This window comes from Grampus griseus, assembly GCF_964374135.1.
Source record: "Grampus griseus genome assembly, chromosome: 20".
NCBI lineage: Eukaryota > Metazoa > Chordata > Mammalia > Artiodactyla > Delphinidae > Grampus > Grampus griseus.
The window spans coordinates 5,635,698-5,657,392 of record NC_139014.1 but is presented as its reverse complement, the minus strand read 5'-3'; the positions used below and the strand labels follow the sequence as shown (position 1 = coordinate 5,657,392).

Below are 21,695 nucleotides of genomic sequence, written 5' to 3'. Positions count from 1 at the left end.
GGCACAAAAATGACTGAGATGTGTCCCCTCACAGCTTGGAGTCCAGTCGGGGCATTCAGAAGATGCGGGGACCCCTGAGGGTTCCTGTGGTGGCTCAGTGAACACAAAAGGGGGGCTCACTTCTACTGGGGGGAAGCATCTGTGAAACCTCCATAGAGCAGGGGGCTCCGCTCGATGCTGGCTTTTGGGGAGGTCACTTTGAGGGGTGCATCAGGTTCTCGGGGCTGTCATAACCAAGTGCCACTAACTAGGTGACTTAATACAACAGCAGGTTTTGCGTCACAGTTCCGGAGGCCGCGCTCTCTCTAAAGGCTGCATGGGAGACCCCTTCCTTCCCTCTTCCAGTTCCCGGTGTTGTCAGCATTTCTTGACTTGTCGAGGGTTTCCTCCAGTCTCTGCCTTTGGCATCACACGGCCATCTTCCCCCATGTCTCTCGCTCTGTGTATCAGTCATATTAAATTCGGACCTGCTCTGACCACCTCATCTTCACTTGATCACATCTGCAAAGACTGTATTTCCCAATAAGCTTATAATCACGGGTACCAGGGTTAGGACTTCAGTATATCTTTGGGGGAACATAGTACAACCATAACCGGGGGTATAACAGGAATCCACGAAGACCATTCCGTGGCACCCAGACCTCGCTCCGTCAAGGAGGGTGGAGGCCAGACTTGGAAGACAGCAGTGGACATCTGTTAAGCCCTTGTGCCCATTTTATAGATGGGAGAAATGAGGCCAAGAGCTATCAAGTGAGACAGGGTGACTTGGTGTCAGAAAAGCTAGGCTTAAATCCTCCTTGAAACCCCTCGTCCTCAGTTTCCCCGTCTGCCAACAAAAGGGGCTGGACTAGGCAAGTTGTACGGACGCTCCCCGCTTGGGGTGCGTGGAGCCAGTGGGAGGCCACGGGCGCTCATCTGTTGGGGTTAGAGCTGGGACGGGCTGGCCTGCAGCCCAGGGCTCTGTCTGATGTCCAGCCCAGGCAGCCGCCTCCTTCCTCGCCCCCCGCACACAGGAGGGCTGGGGACCAGCGCCAGGAACATAAACCCCATTTTGACGTGAACCGCGGCACCCGTGGAGATGCTCTCGGTCAACCTGGCGTGTCTCTCATTAGTATGAGTTCCCTGGGTCTCCGTCTCTCTCATTTGCTGTCGGCATCAGCTGCCGCCAGGCCCAGCCTTCTCCGGAGAGGGCTGGGGAGCCCGATTAGATCTGGGGACACGGCGTAAGGAGCGAGAGAAGGAAGGGGAGCCGCTGAGCGGAGAGGAGGCCCCTGACCTCCCTGGGTGGGTAACGGTCAGGGCATCAACAGCGGTGAGCGGATACCGGAGCCCCTCCTGCAGCCTCTGGCTTGGCCACCTTTCACACACCACAGATGGGCTCTGGGTTTTCAGAGTGACAGAATGAAGAGGCAGGATGGGGAGTACCGGCTGGCTCCCGGGCAAGGATTATGAATGCAGCCTCTGGAGCAGGGTGGGGACACTGCCACCTGTCTCTGCCCCTCCCCACCACCCCCCTCCTTTCAGCGGGTTCCCTCTGCTTCTCCAAGCCGGAGGCCAGGCTGCTGTCCGGAAAGGCCACCTGCCACCAGGACACGTGAGCCGAGGCGGCCAAGCCAGGGCCGGGCGGGCAGCGGGGGCATCTGCAGCCTGGGACAGGGCTCAGACGCCCTCGTGACGTTCGGCCTCATCCCCCCTGCACTTGGGGCCGCCCACCCGCCCGCATCTTGGGCTCCCCTTCCCCTCCTGAGTTCACGCTCCGGGTTGGCTTTTGGTGACCCTGGGTTTGGTGGGAGCATCGAGAAAGCAGACTTGTGGTGTTTATCCGTCACTCCACCCTGGCCACTTCCCAGGCACCAGACGTGGGAGGGACTCAACCCTGCCAGACGCCATCCCGCTCTGGACCCCGGGACGGTGAATCCTACCCCATGCTGCTGTGTGGCGAGAATAAGAAAATGCACCTGCGGCCCGGAGCGGAGCGCAGGATCCTCACCAGACCCCGTAGGGTGAACCCTCAGCCAGGCCTGGGATCCTGGTCTTTTAAGTTCTATCCCAGCGAATCCTACCGAGACCTGGCAAGGGGAGTGACGCAGGACTCTGGTGCGCCGAGGAGGCACAGAGAGGGGACCCCATGGTCCACCTGCGAAGCTGAGGCTTTCTGCCTCATTCTTTTTTTTTTTCTTTTTTTTTAATATTGCGGCTGCACCACGCGGCGTTTGGGATCTTAGTTCCCCGACCAGGGATCGAACCCGCACCCCCTGCCCTGGAAGCGCAGAGTCTTAACCACTGGACCGCCAGGGAAGTCCCTCTGCCCTCATTCAAACAGCCTGTCAACTTGGGCAGCGGCTGGGGAGGGCGTTCACTTGGAACCAGGATGGGCTTCTAGCCCTGTGCCCGTGAGACTGCTTAGAAACCCAGCCCATCCTCCATAACCTGCAGAGTGGGCCCCTCGCCCGAATTGGGAGACGCCCTGAGCATCCCATCAGGGGAGGGCAGGGAGGAGGTGAAGACAAGAGCCAGGTGACCTCTTAGGATGTGAAAGAGCTGTTAGAACTTCTCCCTGCCCTCACCGCTAAGGAGCATATGGGGCTGGGGGCAGAGTGGGGAGGGGCAGGGCTGGAGGGGGGTGAGTGGAGGTAGGGGGACAGGGAGAGACCTTGTCCCCAGATTTACTTGTTTTTTTCTCAACTGAGATAGACTCATATTGTAAAATCAATGGCTTTCAAGTGAACAGTTCTGTTGCACTGAGTACCTTTGCAATGTGGTACAGCCGGCATCTCTACTTAATTCCAGAACGTTTTCATCTCCCCAGAAGGACCCCCTGTACCCATCAAGCAGTCACTCCCCATCCCCCTTCTCCCGCCACCTGGCAGCCGCCAGTCTCTGTCCTGTCTATGCATTTATCTCTTCCGGATGTTTCACACACATTGACTCATACATGTGCACTCTTGGATGGGAAGACGGAGAAATGTGGCCCGAGCCCCCTGCGTACTCCGCCCCAAAGCCCCTGCCTGCTGGAAAGTCCCAGGCCCGCTCAGAGGAAGCCGGCGGGTCTGCCCCGGCCCCTGGGTGTGGCTGCCTCCACGTGGCTGTCCCAGGTGGTGGGTGACTGGGCGCCCGAGCCCTGGGCTTGGTCTCAGCGCGGCAGCTAACGTGGGCCCCTGGGCATCTCGCCTGCTAAGTGGGAGGTTGAAGGGCTGGGTCTCAATGACTGCTGTGCCACCGCTACCACCCTCGCCCCGTGAGGTTCAGAGGTGAGAAGTGGGACTTTGTGTGATGGCAAAGGCAGGCCAGATCAGAGATCCAGAAACTCTTTCTAAAACAGGAGGAAAGAGAGAGACAGCGGCGTCTCCTGCTGGTCCGGCAGGGGCAGCAAGGACTCGGTCCCTGCCAGGCCTGGGGGGCTTTCTGCCAGTGACCAGGGCCAGGAAGGAAGGCAGTCAGGGCTGCACCGGGGCCTGTTTCCCTCTGATTGGGCACGGCCCCCAGGTGGTGGCAGCTGGAAAGGAGGGTGGCACGAGTGCCCGTGCAGTGACTGGGGAGGGGCCGTGTGTGCCGGCAGGCGCAAGCAGGCTTCTGTGTATCATCCAGCTTGTAAATTGCTCGGCGCCTGTAACTGCGGAAAGGGCCATCGAGCTGCGTGGTGTTATTATTTATGATGAAGCGCAGAGGTGCCTGCCAGGGACTGGAATGGGCTGAGCGCTGCACGGGATGGACGGCAAATTGAACTCCAATTTTCTGCTCCGCAGTCTTTGTAGCACGCCACAAAGCGCCGGTACACTGGGGTCACCAGCCTGATGAATGTGTGCTCTTCCTGGCGACGGCAGCTCCATCTCGCAGCCTCCCCACAGGCCCGGCCGCAGAGTCCTTCCCTGTGATCCAGGCGCAGCGCTGACCTCAGAGGCCTTGCAGGAGGGCAGGCGGCCGTGGGTTCAAAACCCGGCTCTGACTCTCGGGTGACCCATCTCCTCTGAGCTTCTGATGAGAGAAATAAAAGGGCAGGAATCATAACTCGCCCCCGAGGTGGCCGGGAGGATTAAAAGAGAAAACACAGGGAGATCGGCGTGCATTAGGCCTGCAGCAAACACGTCCCCTTCTCTTCCCTTCTCCCAAGGCTGAGCTGCCCACCTGACCCAGGGAAGGGGAGGTGGGGAAGAGCCACTGATAGCACCCATCTGGGGGTGGTGAGGCCAACTGCCCACCCAGGAAGTTGGGGCTGATGCTAAGTCACATTTTCCACCAGCTTCCCTCACTCCCTGTCTCCCCTTCCTCAGGCCCGGAGCACCATCTTTCTGGAGGGCATGGCCTTTCTCAAGGGTGGGAAAGAGGCAGAAAAGGAGGTTACCCTTGGGAAGCGTGCCACCCAAAGCTTGGGAACGCTGTCCACTCTCTTCGCACAGCCCTCTGCGCCCTGTGTCCGGTGGGGCCGTCGCTGGCCAAGGTAGACACTGGGCATCCCCAAGCCTACCAGCCCTTGCCCTCGGCTTTTCCAGGCCAGCGGGTGGCGGACGTTTCTCCATCCCCAGAGCTTAGGGGACAGGCTGAGAGTGGTACCCACGGGATGGAGAGAACTCACCTGCGAGGGAATCTTCAAGAGAATCAGCTGGGGGAGTGACAGATGCCATGTGGGACAAGTCTCCGTGGGCCTGGCCAGGCAGCTGACCCCCAAAGCTGAGCTTCGGCAAGCCCTTCATCCCTGGGGGTCTCAGGTCCCAGCTGTGAGACTGGAGAATCGCTCCAAGCTGGTCACCCTCATGGGGGTCACTGAGGGGAAGATGCGTGTCATCCCCACGGCATCGTGGAGCTTCTTGGAAGAGATTCCAGGAGATAGGGCAAATTTTATCACTGCTTTTATAGCTGAAATGAATCTGAATACACTAAAATGATAATAGCACCATTAGGCAAAAGCATTCTAATCGATGGTATAAGTTTAATCTCTGAACCCTCCAGCTGAAATGTATGACAGGGCTCCCTTCCCCTCTGTTAATTGCAAAATAAACCCATCGGAAATGAGAACCATCTTTTTTCACGCAAGGCTGGGGATGTTTCGGCGTTAATTTACCTGTGCGGTCCAGGCGGGAGGCCCCGGCTGGGAGATGGGCGAGCAGAGGTTACACCAAGTGAGGGTGAGGAATAATAGCAGACCCCCTTGTGTGGGTGCGTTGTGTCAGGCACTGGCCGAACCCCTTCCCCTCTCCATAGGCCTATGAGATAGGCACCACTATTATCCCATCTTTCCGTTGAGGACCCTGAGATGCGGAGGGGTTTCAGAGAGATGTCCAGGGTCACATAGCTAGTGAGTAGCCGAGCCAGGATTCAAATCCAAGTAACCCCACTCCCAGGTCACAAACCACTACTGCTCAGACCTGGCAACGCCAGAGCTGGAAGAACATAGAGGAATGTCGGCTCTCAAGAGGGAGGTGACCTGGCCGAGCTCAACAGCAAGTTCACTTGGCTTCTTCCTTCATGGCTGTGTGGCTTCCTGCATGTCAGACTCATCGCCAAGCTCTGGGACCCGCAGCACATTGGAGCCTCGGAGGGGCAGCGGGCAGGACTGTGGCTTTTTTTTTTTTTTTTTTTGGCTGGATATACAATCAGCGGAGCTGGCTTGGGGGAGGGTGGCTGGGAGCTTGGGACACACCCCCGCCCTTCACCAGGCTGGGGCCCTCGGCCCCACTCCCCATTCCCCAGGGCCGTGTCGGGGCTCAGTCGGGCTGGCTGGCTACCCTGGTGGCTGGGCGCCCCCTAATCAGATTAGATGTGTATTCAAACAAATTGATGATCCGTTCCATGAGATGCTTTTCTGAGCGAGAAATCCATTCGGCAGCAGCTGTGGAGACCGAGGCATAATTGACTGTCGCCCCCCACCAGGCCCCCGACGTCAGAAGGTGCCTGGTTCCTGAAGGTCACCGGCGAGGATTAGATTAAGGCGGGCGAGAGCCTCCTTTCCTAGCTAATGAAGCACTTGGCATGCAGGCAGCACCGAGGCTGGACCGGGCATCTGCCGGGAGACAGGGAAGGGGCATAAATTAGCATCTCATTTGTGGGCGAGGCAGTGAGGAGAAGGGAAGCCGGAGGGGAGGAACCAGGGGGCTGGGGGGCTTCGAGACCCTGGCTGGGTGGGCAGGAGCCAACAGGCCGTGTCAGGCATGGGAGTGGGAGGGGGAGGGGCACAGCTGGGGAGCCCGGGGTCCTCTGCCTGCTAGCATCTGCCTGCTGTGTGCACGCCGAACATTTCTTGTGGGGGCAGGGCTCCAACACCCCCATGCATGGCTGATCTTCCGGGTTCCACAGCTCCCTACTCCTGAGCCCCCGTCCAGGCAGCTCCCCAACAGGAATCGCTGACATTATGCAAAATCTGCAGCTCTCCAGCCGTTCCTACCCAGGTCCTGAACCTTTGCTCAAGGCTTCACCAGCCATCCCTAAGCCAGACTTGATTCTTGAGCCAGCCTGGAGTGGCCGTGAGGGAGCTGGATTCAGAAGACTCAGATGTGAGGCATTCAGAAGGCTATGGGCTCTGTAAGCGGGATGCCTCTGAGTCAGGGGAGACGGGTGGGGCAGCGATAGCGCCCCTGGCTCCCGTTTCCCCATCTCCTCCCCATGCAGTCACCTCCAGGGGTCTGAAGGGCAGAAAGAGCATCCCGTAGGTGCCAAGCGCTGAGCTCCGAATCTGACATACGTTCGCTCCCTTGGTCCTCCCAGCAGCCTCTGGGGCGGGGGTTGGAATCTCTTCCATGGACAGACAAGTGAGACGGGAGGTTACTCTGCTCAAGGTCACACTTTAGTTGGCATAGCAACTGGCATTTAAACCCAGTTTCTCTTCTCTTCCCCCACTGGGACCTTCAAGCCAGACCCTAGGGAAAGGGTGGTACCTGGGGGCTTACGTGGGGAGCAGAGCTTTGGGATGGGGGCCCCAGGTCAGCGGCTCCTTCCCAAGAACCCCCGGGGCTCCGACCCCTGCCTCGTCTTACTTGACCCCTCCTGCCCACATCTATTCATCTTCTGGACTCGGACCTCCCTTAATCCCAGGCTTCTCTCCCTGCACCCCAATAGCCCAGCCCTCCAAAACCCCACCCCTAGGTGGACCCGTCTCCCCTGGGCGGTTCTGCCCCATCATCCTTCCAGTATCCTCTGGACTTATGCCCGGTCAGCCTGCCTGGTTCACCCTCACCCCCAATCTAGTCCTAGGGCCGTGACATTGGAGGTTGGGGTAAGAATGCCCCTGCCACACAACCGGCGTGGCCCCTGTTGTGGCTTCAAAGCCACGACCCTGAGAGAGGCCACCATCCCTCACTTACCACCCGTGAGGGCACGGGTTGGGATGTGAAGAGTGGGACAGCTCAAGGAAGCCCCGTGCCACCTACAGAAAGGTCCAGGACTCTAGAACCTGCCAGATCTGGGTTTCCATCTGTGTGGCAAGGTCAAAAGACCAACCGTTCCTGAGTGTCAGCTTTCTCGTCTGTAAAATGGGGATAAAGGTAGTACCATCCTTGAGAAGTTCTCGTGACACTTAACTGAAGAGATGGACATAAAACACTTGATGTGTGGGAAGTTGCATAGGTCGTATGAAATAAAGGCAGCAGGAATAGATGTGTAGGGAGAAGTGGGGTTTGTGGAGAGGGGCCTGTCCAGAGCCCCTGCTTCCTCTGACCCGGGGCCCAGCCTGCTTAGGTCTGTGGCCACCAGCCAGCTCCAGGGTGGGGACCAGTTAGGAGGGCATGGAGATCAATCCAGGACAAAGGTGACGGTGCAGAAGCTAGGGGGTGGTGAGCTGAGAAAGTTTGAGAGAATCCCAACCTCCACCCCGTCCCCGAGCTTTCCAGAGACACTCCCGATGGCTGTGTAGTTACTGCGGGAGAGCTGCTAAAAGAGAAAGGCTGTGGGGTCTTTCAGAGCTGGGAAGGGGACTGGTCCAGGCCCGGTGCCCCGTGAAGCTGGCTCTGGAGGGCAGATGGACACCTTTTGGCCAACTAATTGCACTGGTGGTGGGTGGAGGTCTTCACCCTGACTGGCACTGCCAGCTGGCAAGGGTCTGGCTCCAGGGGAGGTGGGGTTCCCAGGCCTGGGCTGGCTGGGAAGTCAAATCCCAGGAGAGATTGGGGGGGGACCCCTAGAGAAAGATGACATTATTGTGCTGGGGGCTGAAGGGAGGGGAGAGGTTGAAGTTGAGATAAGCGTCTGTGTGGGGCTATTTCGCCTGGAGCTTGGAGTAGAAGGATGACGATAAGTGTATTTAGCGGGAATTTGGAGGAAAAGCCAGCCAGGGGCCCCCTGAGCTGTTCTGGGAAACGAGAAGGAAGCCCAGGACTCAGGCCTCTTGTCCACCTCTGAAGGCGGCTCTTCCTTCAAGAGGCTCAGGCTCTGGTGGTCAGGGACCCCCAGCCACGCCACACCCCCGTGTCCCGTGCACACGGAAGGCCTGTCCTTTCCTGCATCACCAGCAGGGCCGCCCGCGACTGTTGACCCTGCCCAGTCACATACGTGTTTGCATCTGTGTGTACACATCTGATTATAAAGAAGCGATAAACACATTGGATTATGAATAAGCAATCCACACCTGTGGGACGCAACGGAAAAGTTGCAAAAAAGCGTAGAGTAAAAAGTAAACCCCTCCCCACCCAGCCCCCAGCCACCCAGTCCTCCTCCCTAAAGCGTCACTGAGCCCAGTTTCTTATGTGACCCCCGAGAAAAAGCCTGCGCCTATACAGGCAAATCTATTTTTATCCTTGAAAAGAAAAAAACAAACCAAACTTGTGCACAAGTGGTAGCAGATCACACACCCCATTCTACACCCTGCTTTTTTCACTTACCAGTAGCTCTCAAAATTTGTTCCAGAGCCTTTCGCTATAGAGAATTCTATTGTTTGGAGGTGCAATCATTTCTTTAACCATCATCACCCTCTTGACAGGCATTCAGGTCATTTCCGAGCTTTTGCTGTTACAAAACATAGCGTTGCCATGAAGTGCTGTCACTTCACTCGTGCACGGGTGTGTGTGGAGGAGAAATTCCTTGAAGAATTGGGGGATGGGGAGGTGCGTTTTTAGTTTCGACAGTCGCCAAATTGTTCTGCATAGGTGGGGTACCAAGGACAGTCCCCAAACCTGTGTGCGCGACACCCGGGTCTCCGCGGGCCGGCCAGCCCGGGGTATTATCGCACTTTCAGATCTTGGCCGAAGTGATAGAAAAAAAAAAAGTGTCTTATTGAGTTTCCCTTGCCTTTCTCTTATCACGAGGTTCAGCATCTTTGTCTATGTTTCAGAGTTACTTGCAGTTCTTTTCCGTGAACGGTTCATATCCTTTGCCCGTTTCTCTGTAGGTTTGTTCATCTTTTTCTTATTGATTTATGGGAATAGTTTTTATATCAGGAAGACGAGCGCTTTGTCCCTGATAGAAGTTGCAGATATTTTCCCCCTGTTTGTCATGTGTTGCCTTTGGTTTATGGACATTTTTTTTCCATGCAAGATTTTTATATAGTTGAAGGTATCAATCTGTTGTATGACTTTCTGGAGTTTGGGTAGTACTTAGAAAGTACTTGGCGAATTCTTTTGCTTCACCAAGATTGTATATTTTAAAAGCCCGGTGATTTTTTTCTAGTTCTTTTAGAATTTCATTTTTCTTGTTTAAAACATTGATCCATCTAGAATTTATTTTGAGGTAAAGTGTGAGGAAGAGATCCCGCTTGATTTTTTTTTTTCCCCCAGATGGCATCCTGGTTTTTCCAAGGCCATTTGTTGAATAATTGATCTATTCCCCACTGACCTGAAATTCTATTTTCGTCCTGTCTTAAATATCCCATATATATTGGGGCATATTTCTGGCCTCTCTCGTTCATTGCTTCATCAGTCTGTTTGGACAAGAACACACTTCTTTAATTATTGCAGCTTTATAATAGAGTTCAATATCTGTGCTAGTCTCCTCTGCTTACCATTCTTTTTCAGAATTTTCTTGGCTATTCTTTTGTGGTCTTTTAAAATGTGCACTTTCAAATCACTTTGTCTAGTTAAAAAATCCTCTGTGTGTGTGCTTTCAAAGTGTTGATTCTGTCCACTGTTCTCCTCCATTTCCGGTTATCCCTTCCCACTGAGAACGTGGCTAGCAGGCCTGCTGTGTACAGTAGTCCAAGTTGTGTACTGCACAGTCCTAGAACTAAGGTTGAGAGGAGCTGCTGGCCCCTGCCAACAGGGTATGAGCTCTTCCCTCCAGGGAATCTGCCCATCTACATGTCCGATCAAGAATAGAATAGCTGCCTCTCCTATAGCGTGCGCCAGGCACCTTCCTAAGCACTTTATGTTTTTTAATTTATTTAAGCGTCACAACAAATATATCCCCAATTTACAGCTAAGGAAACTGAGGTGCAAAAAGTCGAAGTAACTTGCCCAAGGTCAATGATTTGTGCAGTCATGACACAGAAATCTGTTCCTGCACATAAGCACGCGCGCGCGCGCGCACACACACACACACACAGATTCACACTCAGACATACAGATACACATGCCATCAGATATGCATGCAGACATACACAGAGACACACGTGAACACATACCTGCGTACATACACAGATGCACACAGGCACAGACGCTCAAAGACACGCACACAAACGCACACACTGCTGTTCCCACCAGCATCCTTTTCCCATCAGAGTCTTTCCTTCGATGGCTCACACACTCCCACTCCCCCTGCTTTGGGGCAGGGCCAGTCCATCCAGGAAAACCGCCTGGCTGGACTCCCTGCCCTGGCTCTCAGTTCTGCATAGGGCCTCCCTCCCAAATCCCTGTACCCAGAGAGGAGGGGGCCTTTAGCCTTTCAGGAAAAGGAGGTATGACCGCATAGCAGGGACTTGGGGAGGGGAACCTCGGCTTCTGCCAGACCGCCTTGTTAGGATAACCTGGGATGAGGGATGCAGCTCTGAGCTGGGTACCCAGCAGGTTCTCAGGAAAGGCTAACCGCATCCCTCCCCCCTCCACTTCCCCCAAGTCATTGTCTCCAGCGGCCTCTGGAATCAACTCATCCAAGCAAAAGCCATTCGGCTCCAGACTGGCACCCCACCCCACCCCCGGGAGAGCGTGAGGAACGAACTGGCAAATGCAGACATGGGGGTGCATCGCCCAGGGAGCCGAGTTGCAGAGGCGAGGGTTTGGGTGCAGAGCGCGTGTGCCCGCGTGCGCGCGCACCGACTGTTCTGGCTCTGAGTCGGCCCGCCTCGAAGGGATTTAATCAGTGGGGGCTGGGAATGTTGTTGTTTTTAAACAAACAGGGGATGACAGGAACTAACAGAGGGTTTTTTTTTTCTTTTAACATCTTTATTGGAGTATAATTGCTTTACAATGGTGTGTTAGTTTCTGCTTTATAACGAAGTGAATGAGTTATACATATACATATGTTCCCATATCTCCTCCCTCTTGCGTCTCCCTCCCTCCCACCCCTCTAGGTGGTCACAAACCACCGAGCTGATCTCCCTGTGCTATGCGGCTGCTTCCCCCAGCTATCTATTTTACGTTTGGTAGTGTCTATATGTCCATGCCACTCTCTCACTTTGTCCCAGCTTACCCTTCCCCCTTCTTAAAGACTCGATTCAAAGGGCTCTTGAAAGCTGCTGGAGAATGAATGCGCCTTTGAAGTGCGAACGTGTCCATTTGTTAAACTGAGAGCGAGCCAGCTGCCTCCGAGGGGTGGGGAATCGTTTTCCTTGGCAAATGGGGGCTTGCCTCCCTCTCTGCCCTCCGCCACCTCCAGAGGTGCGCTAGGACCCCAAAGCGAGGGATCCGGCGTGGCGGCCACTCTCCCAAGACACACTCTAGAAGAAGCGCCTTTTCTTTTTTTCTTTTTTAACATCTTTATTGGAGTATAATTGCTCTACAATGGTGTGTTAGTTTCTGCTTTATAACAAAGTGAATCAGCGATATGAATACATATATCCCCATATCCCCTCCCTCTTGCGTCTCCCTCCCTCCCACCCTCTCTCTCTATCCCACCCCTCTAGGTGGTCACAAAGCACCGAGCTGACCTCCCTGTGCTATGCGGCTGCTTCCCACTAGCTATCTATTTTAATTTGGTAGTGTATATATGTCCATGCCACTCTCTCACTTCGTCCCAGCTTACCCTTTCTACTCCCCGTGTCCCCAAGTCCATTCTCTGTGTCTGCGTCTTTATTCCTGTCCCGCCCCTAGTTTCTTCATATCAGTAGGCACCTTTTCAACCACCTTGAAGGCAGTGTGCTCACATGACGGTCGTGAAGAGTGAGGGAGAGACCTGCGAATAGGTAGCGTCAACTCCGAGACGGGAACGCGCACGGTCACACAGAGAGACGAGGTGGGGCAGGCTGGTCCAGGGTGCACCTCTTGCGCGTGTCTGCACCTGCCCTCCAGTGGCCCCCAAGGGGAGGGTCAGTAGCAGGGATGGGGTTCAAGGAAGACCCAGCCACGCAGTGTCCAGTGGAGACGGAGGGGATGCAGATGCTGTGCAGCCCGCAGGTGGACCTGGGCCCCAGACCTGCGTGACGGCTTGTCTCGAGTTGTCAGTCTGTGTGTAAGCTCAGAGTGAGGCTTTGTCACAGATGCTGAACCTTATCTGAAAACCAAGGGTGCCCAATTCTGGTTAAATCTGAGGGTGAGGCCCCACTGATGCTCCAGAGATTCAACGTGTGACGCAGGAGGGGCCCCGACGCCCCCACCCCTAGTGGGCTGACCAGCCTGCCAGGCCGCGTCTTGATTCACTCCCTGCCACCCTTGAAGTCACCCCCTCCCCGACTCCTGACACGTGCCCCTTCCTCTTCTTTGGTTTGTTCCATATCTTAGGCCAAAAGAATAGTGTCTTATGGTTTTCACCCTCTGGACCCCCAGGGGAAAGTTAGCACTCGGACCAAGGCATATCTGGGGCATCGAGGATGATGGAACACCCACCCTGGTGGGGACACCCACTCTCTGATGTTGGGGAAGAAGTGGACATTTGCAGAACATTTACTCTGGGCCAAGCACGGACCTAGCATTTTCACAATTCCTATCTTATTGAACCCTTGAGATATCAAGGTGGCTGTTTCTCTTCCCGTGTCTCCTGGTGGAGAAACTGAGTCTCGGAAAGATGAACGCTTGTCCACGCCCAGGCAGCTGGGAGTCGCAGGCTGAGCACAGACGGGAACGTGGTGCCAGGACCCCTCCCCCACCACGGGGCTGGAGGTCGGGACGCCCGGTGCCTGGCTAGCCAACAGCTTCCCGGCTTTGAGCACTGCCCGCCCCTCGGGGCGCAGTGTGATGGGTGGAAGGTGCTTGCACTTGCGTCTGGCAAGTCTGGACCTGACTCCCCTTTAGCGGCACGTGGCCGTGGGGTCCCCGAGCGGTATCCCTTACCACAACGGGAGCGCTGCTGTGAGCGCCGGGTGATACGTGGGTGAGCCGGTGAATGGTGCTTTCTGGAGCTCGCTCCCTCCATCTGTCAGATGCAAGGGCTCGGCGGCGGCACGAACTCTGGGAGTCTCGCCTTAAGCCCATCTTCTCCTCCATCCACGTTCCACCTTCATCAAGGCAGGTGCGGGACTCTAGGTCTAGCCTGCAGGGCTGGCTCCTCCCCTTCCAGCTGTGTTGCCCTGGGCGGGTTTCTAACCGCTTTTCTAAAAGGGGATTATGATCCTGTCTGGTTGTGGGCTTGCGTGTGGATTAAATGAGCATATGTTAAAGCCCCAGGAACAGCCCAGAACCTAGCAGGTGCTTCAGTCCTTGTGTCGTCTCCAGATCCTGGCTCCTCCCCCAGCCCAGCCCAGCCCCTAAAGGGCAGGTCTGCTCAATGATGGGCTTGGAGGCCCTCTCCCCGTTCCCCCCTCTCTCCCTGTCTTTTTGTCAACCCCCTTGTCTGTTTCACTTCTGCCCTTTTTCCCACTGGCCAGAGAGCGGAAGGCCTCTATTTCCACCCAAAGCTGTTGGTCTGAGTGGTCCCCTTAAGTCCGGGATCCGGAGTGTGTTGTCTCCGTCGAGGGCAGCCGCTGTGCGGGGGTGGGGGCTCGTGCTTGGCTGGACTGAGTCAGGTCACAGGGTTAGGGTAGGGAGCATAGCAAGCGCTGGACCCACACCCACGGCCCAGCAGTGCCATTTCCTCTGCCCCGACGGCAGCCTGGTGTGCGAACGGGGAGGCCGAGGCAGGACCGGGGATGGAAGACCCGGGATGGAAGACCCAGGACCCGGGATGGAAGATCAAGCAGCCTGGCAGTGGAGGGGCCCGACCGGAGGGACTCTGCCCTTGATGCCTTTGCAGGGTTTCCTCCAGCCTTGGGAAGCAGGATTCAGGGCAGCCCCGTCACCCGCCACTTCTGTCAGCGCAGGTGTCCCTGTTTCTCTTTCCCTTTGGCTGAAGTGCAGTAAGCGCCGTCGACCCCCCCCCCCTTCTGCTCTGGAAGGAGAAACCAAAGCAAAGGGTATGGACGGGTTGGGGATCCCGAGGGGAGAGAGGTGGAAGGTACTGGAGCGGAGGGGTGGCAGCAGTGGCGGTGAGCTGGTGGGGTCTGGAAGGAGGGTGGCGGGGAGAACTCACTCTGAAGACAAGTTCTGCTCAGGCACGTGACCTTGGCAGGTTACCCGCTGCACCTGCCCCGTCTGCCTCGGGGCCTCAGGGCTCCAGCTGAGCCGCCGCAGGCAGGTGAGCCGGTGATAACCAGCAATGTTGTGTCTCTGTTTCCCGCAGATGACGTGGCCCCCTACTTCAAGACGGAGCCGGTGCGAACACAGGTGCACCTGGAGGGGAATCGCCTGGTACTCACGTGCATGGCCGAGGGCAGCTGGCCACTGGAGTTCAAGTGGCTCCACAACGACAGGGAGCTGACCAAGTTCTCTCTGGAGTACAGGCAAGCGTGCCGCCCCTTTCTTCCCACCCGGCCGCCAGGGTCCTGCTGTGTCCTGAGGGGGTACCAGGGCACTGGGCAGGGGCGCCGTGTGGCGGTTTTGGTGGGGGAGCCCCGGCTCCAGTGTTGCTGGGAGGCTGGGGTGACAGAAGTAGGGGGCCAAGGCCGCCCTTGCCCAGGGTGAGAAGACGCTGCCCCGCTGCACCCGGCAGAAGATGGCTGGGTGGCCAGGCAACCGTGGACGGGGCAGAGGTGATGACTGAGGTAGGGGAGCCCGCTGCCAGCAGCTAGACTGTGGCCACGGCTGTGACCAGATCCCCACCTCCCCTCCCCACTGAGAAGAGCCCTGCTCTCTCGGGGGAGCTACTGGAGGGGCCTGGGTCCAGCAGAGGGGTAGGGCATGCAGCTACCTGGGGTCTGTAAGGGGCAGACAGATTCTGTTTGGGAGGGCAATTCGGGGGGGACATGGAGGTGGGACCTCCCCCGCCAGGGCCTTTGCGCTTATCTCCACTCCCTGCTGTGCCCTTCCACTGGGCTCTGGGTTGGGCTGCCCTTCCTTCCCCAGGACACTGCCAAGTGGGGATAAGGGAGAACAGGGAGAGAGAGAGAGAAAAACAGGGTCTCAGTGAGAGCAAGTTTGCTACCAGAAGAGTGAGCAGTGGGGCAGCTACTCCCCAAGCCGGGTAGCCTCCAGCCTTTCTCCCGGCTCTCCTTCCCCCTGCTTCTGTCCTCCTATCTCGGCCTTTTTTATTGGCTCCTGACCCTGTGCCTGGGGATGTTGATACAAATCTGCCACCAGGGACAGGAATGCAAACGAGAGGAGGGGGATTTAATTGCTTGAGAATCGGTCCTTTCCAGAAAACCATCCTTTTCTTCATGAAGCAGGGAGGCCAGAGTTTGGGGTGACCCCCATGCCCAGGTTCCTTCTGCCCCAGCCCTGGCCTGGATGGGATGGTGATGAGAGCCGAAAATTCGGCCTCTGTGCACCAGTGCCAAATCTCAGACACAGAGTTTGGGGTGAAGTAGAAAAGAATAGCTTAATTGCTTTGCCAGGCAAAGGGGGACACAGTGGGCTCATGCCCTCAAAAACTGTGTCCCAACCTGTGATGATTTGGTGAGGAGTTTTATAGCAATAGTTCAAGGGTGGGATTACTGATAAGATTAGGGTGTATGCAGGGCCTGCACTCCTTTAATCTGGCCTCAGGTGGTCTCTTTTTTTTTTTCATAAATTTATTTATTATTTATTTTTGGCTGCGTTGGGTCTTTGTTGCTGCGTGCGGCTTTGTCTAGTTGCGGCGAGGGGGGGGCTACTCTTCATTGCGGTGCGCGGGTTTCTCACTGCGGTGGCTTCTCTTGTTGCGGAGCTCGGGCTGTAGGCGTGCGGGCTTCAGTAGTTGTGGCACGCGGGCTCAGTAGTTGTGGCGCACGGGCTTAGTTGCTCCGTGGCGTGTGGGATCTTCCTGGACCAGGGCTCGAACCCGTGTCCCCTGCATTGGCAGGCGGATTCTTAACCACTGTGCCACCAGGGAGGCTCCTCAGGTGGCCTCTTGATGAGCTTCTGTGGTTCTTGAGGTTATCAAACTGTGACCTTCCCTCTGGAATGAAGAACGCTTCATTAGTTCATCTTCCATTTGTTGGGGGTTTTAGTTCTGTAACGAGCTCAAAGATACTGTTGTGTGTGTCCCTTGAGGAGGGACCAGGACCTGCCCCAAGGCTGCACTGTTGTTTCTTGACTGCTCCTCCCTTGTCTCTGCATCCCCTCCCTTCCCTGATTAGCAGCTGTTCTGATCTGCCCTTTGGGACTCAGGGAAGGTCATGGAGGCTGAAGGCTATTCCCTACATACAAGAAATGGGGGACACAGAAAGACTTTGGTGCCTAGGAGCCCCACGAGGTTCTGCTTGGTTTCAGTGGGCGTGGCCAGTTTGGCAAAGGAGGGGCCAGGAGAGGCCGGGGCAGGACGACCACCCTCCCCTCTGTGGCTGGTGAGAGGTCGGGACCAGGATGCAGGAGGCCCTCCAGGGCTGGCCACTCTGGGCCTCGGTTCTCCAGGGAGCCTCCCAGGGTGGTCCCCGTGATGGTTTTCAGCTGGGGCCCAGAGCCATTCAAAACTGGCACCCTGGGCAGTTTTGACCGTGCCCATGAAAAGCCCCTGCAGCCGCTTAGATACTGAACATGCCTGAATGGGCACCCCAGGAGCACGCTGATGGCATGCCACGCTCTTAATGGTGCCCTTGCCCTCGTCTTGAGCTGGAGGCAGGACCCAGGAGGAGCAGGAGAGTTGGTTCTTGATCTGTTTCACAGCCATTCTTTTGGTGCCTGAAGCTGCAGGGACGTGGGGTGGGCTTTACACAGAAGCGGATCCTGGCTCAGCCTCCGGTTCAGACTTGCCCAGCGATGGAATGGGCTTCCTCGGGACACAGTCAGCAACCTGTCCCTGGAGGCATCCAAACGGTTGTCAGGGTGCAGCTGTTGATGATGGTAATGATGATAACAGTCATCAGCAATGAAAAAGAATGTATCACCTGGCAGACGGCGTGATGGGCGCTCTGAGAGCGTCTTGTTTAATCCTGCCAGCAATCCCACGGGTAGGTTCCAGTGTTTTCTCCATTCTACAGACGAGCAAACTGAGGTTTAGGGAGATGAAACAGTCCACCCAAGGTCAAGTTGTTGAGTTGGGCTTCACATATAAGTCACATAACTACAGGACTAGAATTCTTTACCATCCCCCACACGGCCTCCCGTTGAAGAAAGACTGAAGCCATCGCCTCCTCCGTGTGTATCCTAAGCATCTTTCTGCTAACTGTGCTCTGCACGTTCTAGAAAACAAAGCTCCATTTCAGAGCTTAGTTGGGTGGAAGTTATTCAGGGAGACGTAAATGGACGTCCATTCGGGAAACTCATCCTCCTGCCTCCTCATCCCCAGGAAGGCTGGCTGTTACAGCAGGGGATTCTTTTCTTTTCTTTCTTTCTTTCATTTATTTTTGGCTGTGTTGGGTCTTTATTGCTGTGCGTGGGCTTTCTCTAGTTGCGGTGAGCAGGGGCTACTCTTCGTGGCAGCATGTGCCTGCCGTGTGCCCGAGGACAAGTCAATCAGGATTTTCCTCTAATCAAAAATATGCTGTGGGCTTCCCTGGTGGCGCATCCGCCTGCCAGTGCAGGAGACACGGGTTCGAGCCCTGGTCCGGGAAGATCCCCCATGCCGCGGAGCAACTAAGCCCGTGCGCCGCAGCTACTGAGCCTGTGCTCTAGAGCCTGCGGGCCACAACTACTGAGCCCACGTGCCACAACTACTGAGCCCACGTGCCACAACTACTGAAGCCCACGCGCCTAGAGCCCGTGCTCCACAACAAAGAGAAGCCACCGCAATGAGAAGCCCGCACACCACAACAAAGGCCCAACACAGCCAAAAATAAATAAATTAAATTAATTTTTTTAAAAAACGAGCTGTGCTCACAGGGAAAGATCTACACTCCTCAGTGTGGCCTTCAGAACTCTTCATGTTCTGCTCCTGACAGCACCTGCTTTAGCTCTTGCTGTTCCCATCTGAGGTAACACATTCCCACCAACAGGACCCTCACACCACAGGTCCCAGGACAGTTCCTCCCACATGCCCTTTTTCCTGCCTTTGTCCAAACTGTCCTGTCCCCTCCACTTGGAATGTTGCCCCTTTCAGAACCTTCTGTCTCTCTCCTGCAGGGTTCCAGCTCTTTTGGAAAGCCTTTCCTGATAGTACACATATGTGTTCTCAATAAATCTCTCTCCCTCTCTCTCTCAAACACACACACACTCGTTTCTGCCTCTCTCTGCCCTTTGTGACTGTCCATAATACATCCTATTATACTCTGCCTTCTAATTATTTACATGAGAGCCTGCAAATAAACCACAGAATGAAGTGAGAGCCTCAGGCACCTTGGAGGTTCCAGGGATCTCAGGTTCCTGGAGGTTCCAGGAATCTCAGAACCAAGAACTTGATACTACCAGGCCCTCTCCCCTCTGGGCTGCTCAGCTGTGCCCGCCTCTGGGTTCAGACTTCATTCTCATGCAGTGAGTGACACTGAGAAGTTTGGGAATCACAGGCTCACAGCCACATGATTTCAGAGTAGAAGGAATTTCGCCATAGGAGTTCCATGTAGAAAGTCCCAGGGAAGGATTCTGATTGGTCCAGCTTGGATCTGCCCTGACCAATCCCAATGGGAAGCAGCATGGAGTGCTGTGATTGGCCAGGCCTGCATCATGTGTCTACTCCGAGCCATAGGACATTGCGCAGCAGCTCCCACACTAGAGCCACGTGGTGGAAAGGAGGGTGAGAGCTCTTAGCAGAAGAAGGGAAAAGGGTGGTGGGGCAGACAGTAGCCCCCTGTGTCCACTTTACCACCCCTGCCTCCTGTGAGGGCCTGGCTCATGGCAGGTATTTTTCCTTCCTTCCTTTCTTTTTTTTTAATTTTGAAAATTTTCAAATCTTGGAAGAATTATAAGACAGTACCGTAAACACCTGTATACCTTTTTACCATTCCCCAGTTGTTAATATTTTGTATCATTTGTACTCTCTCTTGCTCATTCTATGCACACATAGATGCACGCATCTTTTTTTCTGAATCATTTAAGAGTTAGTTGCAGACATCACGTCACTTCACCCCTAAGTAGAATTTCCTAAAAGCAAGGCATTTTCCTACAGAACTACCACACAATTTTCACACTCAGGAAATTGCACATTGATAAAATACTACTGTCTGACACACAGTCCACGTTGAAATTTCTCCACGTGTCCCAATTATGTCCTTTGTGGACCTTTTTATTGTTGCTGTTCAGTACAGGATCTGATCAAGGACCACACATTGGATTCAGTTGTCATGACTCTTCAGACTCCTTAAATCTAGAACTGTTGCTCATTTTTCTTTCCTATCTTTCACGGCATTGCCATTGTTGAGAGTTCAGCCAGTTTTGCAAGATGTCCTCCAAGGATATTACGTAGATATACGTCCATTTCAACGCTTCACAATTACAAGCACCTTAAGTCACTTTGCACCATTATCGGTGATGGTGGGTCTTACCAACTGGTCAAGGTGATGTTTACTAGATTTCTCCCTTGTCCAGGTATCGATGTATTGTCTCTCCTTTGAATGATAACTTGAGACTCTGTGAATATTCTCCTCCCCAGGAATTTCCCACCCAGTGGTTTAATAGTCATTGATGAGTCTTACCTGAATCAATTATTATTACCAAGGTGGTTATGATAAGCAGATTTTTCATCATTCCTTTTACTTATATTAGTTGGCTCGCTTTCTTTCTTTCTTTCTTTCTTTCCTTTCTTTTCTTTCTTTCTTTCATTTATTTTTGGCTGTGTTGGGTCTTTATTGCTGTGCACGGGCTTACTCTAGTTGCGGTGAGCAGGGGCTACTCTTCGTTGCAGTGTGTGGGCTTCTCATTGTCATGGCTTCTCTTGTTGTGGAGCACGGGCTCTAGGCGCACAGGGTTCAGTAATTGTGGCACGTGGGCTCAGTAGTTGTGGCTCGCAGGCTCTAGAGCTCAGGCTCGGTAGCTGTGGCACAGGGGCTTAGTTGCTCCACAGAATGTGGTATCTTCCCGGGCCAGGGCTCGAACCCGTGTCCCTTGCATTGACAGGCAGATTCTTAACCACTGCACCACCAGGGAAGCCCACTTGGCATTCTTTCTTGAAAGAAATCTCGCCTTTCTCATCCTCTTTAAAATAATTTAGCATCAGTACAAACTCACGGATAATTTTTTCTATTTAATTTTCCCTAATTTAATCCATTCCCATCATTATTTGGACACTCGTAATAACCCAGAGTTGGCCAATGGAGCTTCTTCAAGCTGGATCTTGAGTCCTTTTGACATGTCCCCAATGGATTTCTAGCACTTTCTTGCTTTTTGCCTCAACAAAATATTCGTTTCCCCTTTTGAATGAATGCCTACTGAAAATCCCATCATGGAGGAGCTCGGTCAGCAGCTTCTCATTATGGTTGTCTCACCACTGCTTTTTGCTGAGGACTTCCTATCTCATCCAAACCCCAGGTTTTTGTTTTTGTTTTTTTTTATCAAACTCCAGGTTTTGAGTCGAGTGATAATATCCAATTTTCAGGCAGAAGGATGGCTGAATTGACTCAGCAGGTTGAGTGAAAAGAAGATTGGAAACACTGCCGTAAATTTAACTGTTTCCCACGCCGTCTCCAAAGGAAGAAGTTTGCATTCCCATTCAGTCTCCAGGGGTGTTTATTCTCAGTGGGATCTGTACCAGAATGGGCCAGGGGTGTGCGTATCTGTGAGAGAGAGAGAGAAATCTAGAAGAAGGGAAGCCAGTGCCTCCTTCTGAGTACCGGTGACCCTGGGGAGTTTGTGGGTCCGAATCCATCCATGGGGACAGAGTGGAAATAGCCTGGACTTTGGGGTTAGGCCCGCGTGAATACAATCACACTCCTACCGCTTACTAGCTCTGTGACTTAGGGCAGAAATACTTAGCCACCCTGAATTTGTTTTCTCACTTTGGAACTGGGCACGGTAATGCCTACCTTAGAGGGTTGTCGTGAGGGTTAAATGAGATGCTATGGGACAAGTCCAGTCCCGGGTGCAACAGACATGAAATAAAGGGTACCTGTTAGGATTTTACAGGGTATCATCTTGATAGAATAATGGGGCAAATAACAAAGCCGCCAGAAATCTCGTGTGCAGGTGAGCACACCTTCCTCCAAGGGGTCCCAGGGCTCTGGTTATATATATGCTTCTTTAAGTCTCATATACACATTTAATGGTTATGAGCGTGCAAAGCACATAGATGTGTCTGCGTGACTTCCTGACTCTTATGGGTTAGTAAACCCACATAAAGGTCAGGTCCTCTCTGGAGCCTCTCCCACCACC

At 54.4% G+C, this 21,695-nt stretch overlaps 1 protein-coding gene across 1 annotated transcript in view; it reads left to right on the top strand.

The window, feature by feature from the left end:
- Positions 1-21,695, top strand: part of SDK2 (sidekick cell adhesion molecule 2) — a gene marked incomplete at both ends in the record, with an annotated part of 262,118 nt that overhangs the window by 106,763 nt on the left and 133,660 nt on the right. The window contains one exon of the mRNA XM_082679157.1: positions 14,665-14,830. Within this exon, the coding sequence (XP_082535283.1) occupies positions 14,665-14,830 (166 nt within the window). The remainder of the gene's footprint in view (positions 1-14,664; positions 14,831-21,695) is intronic.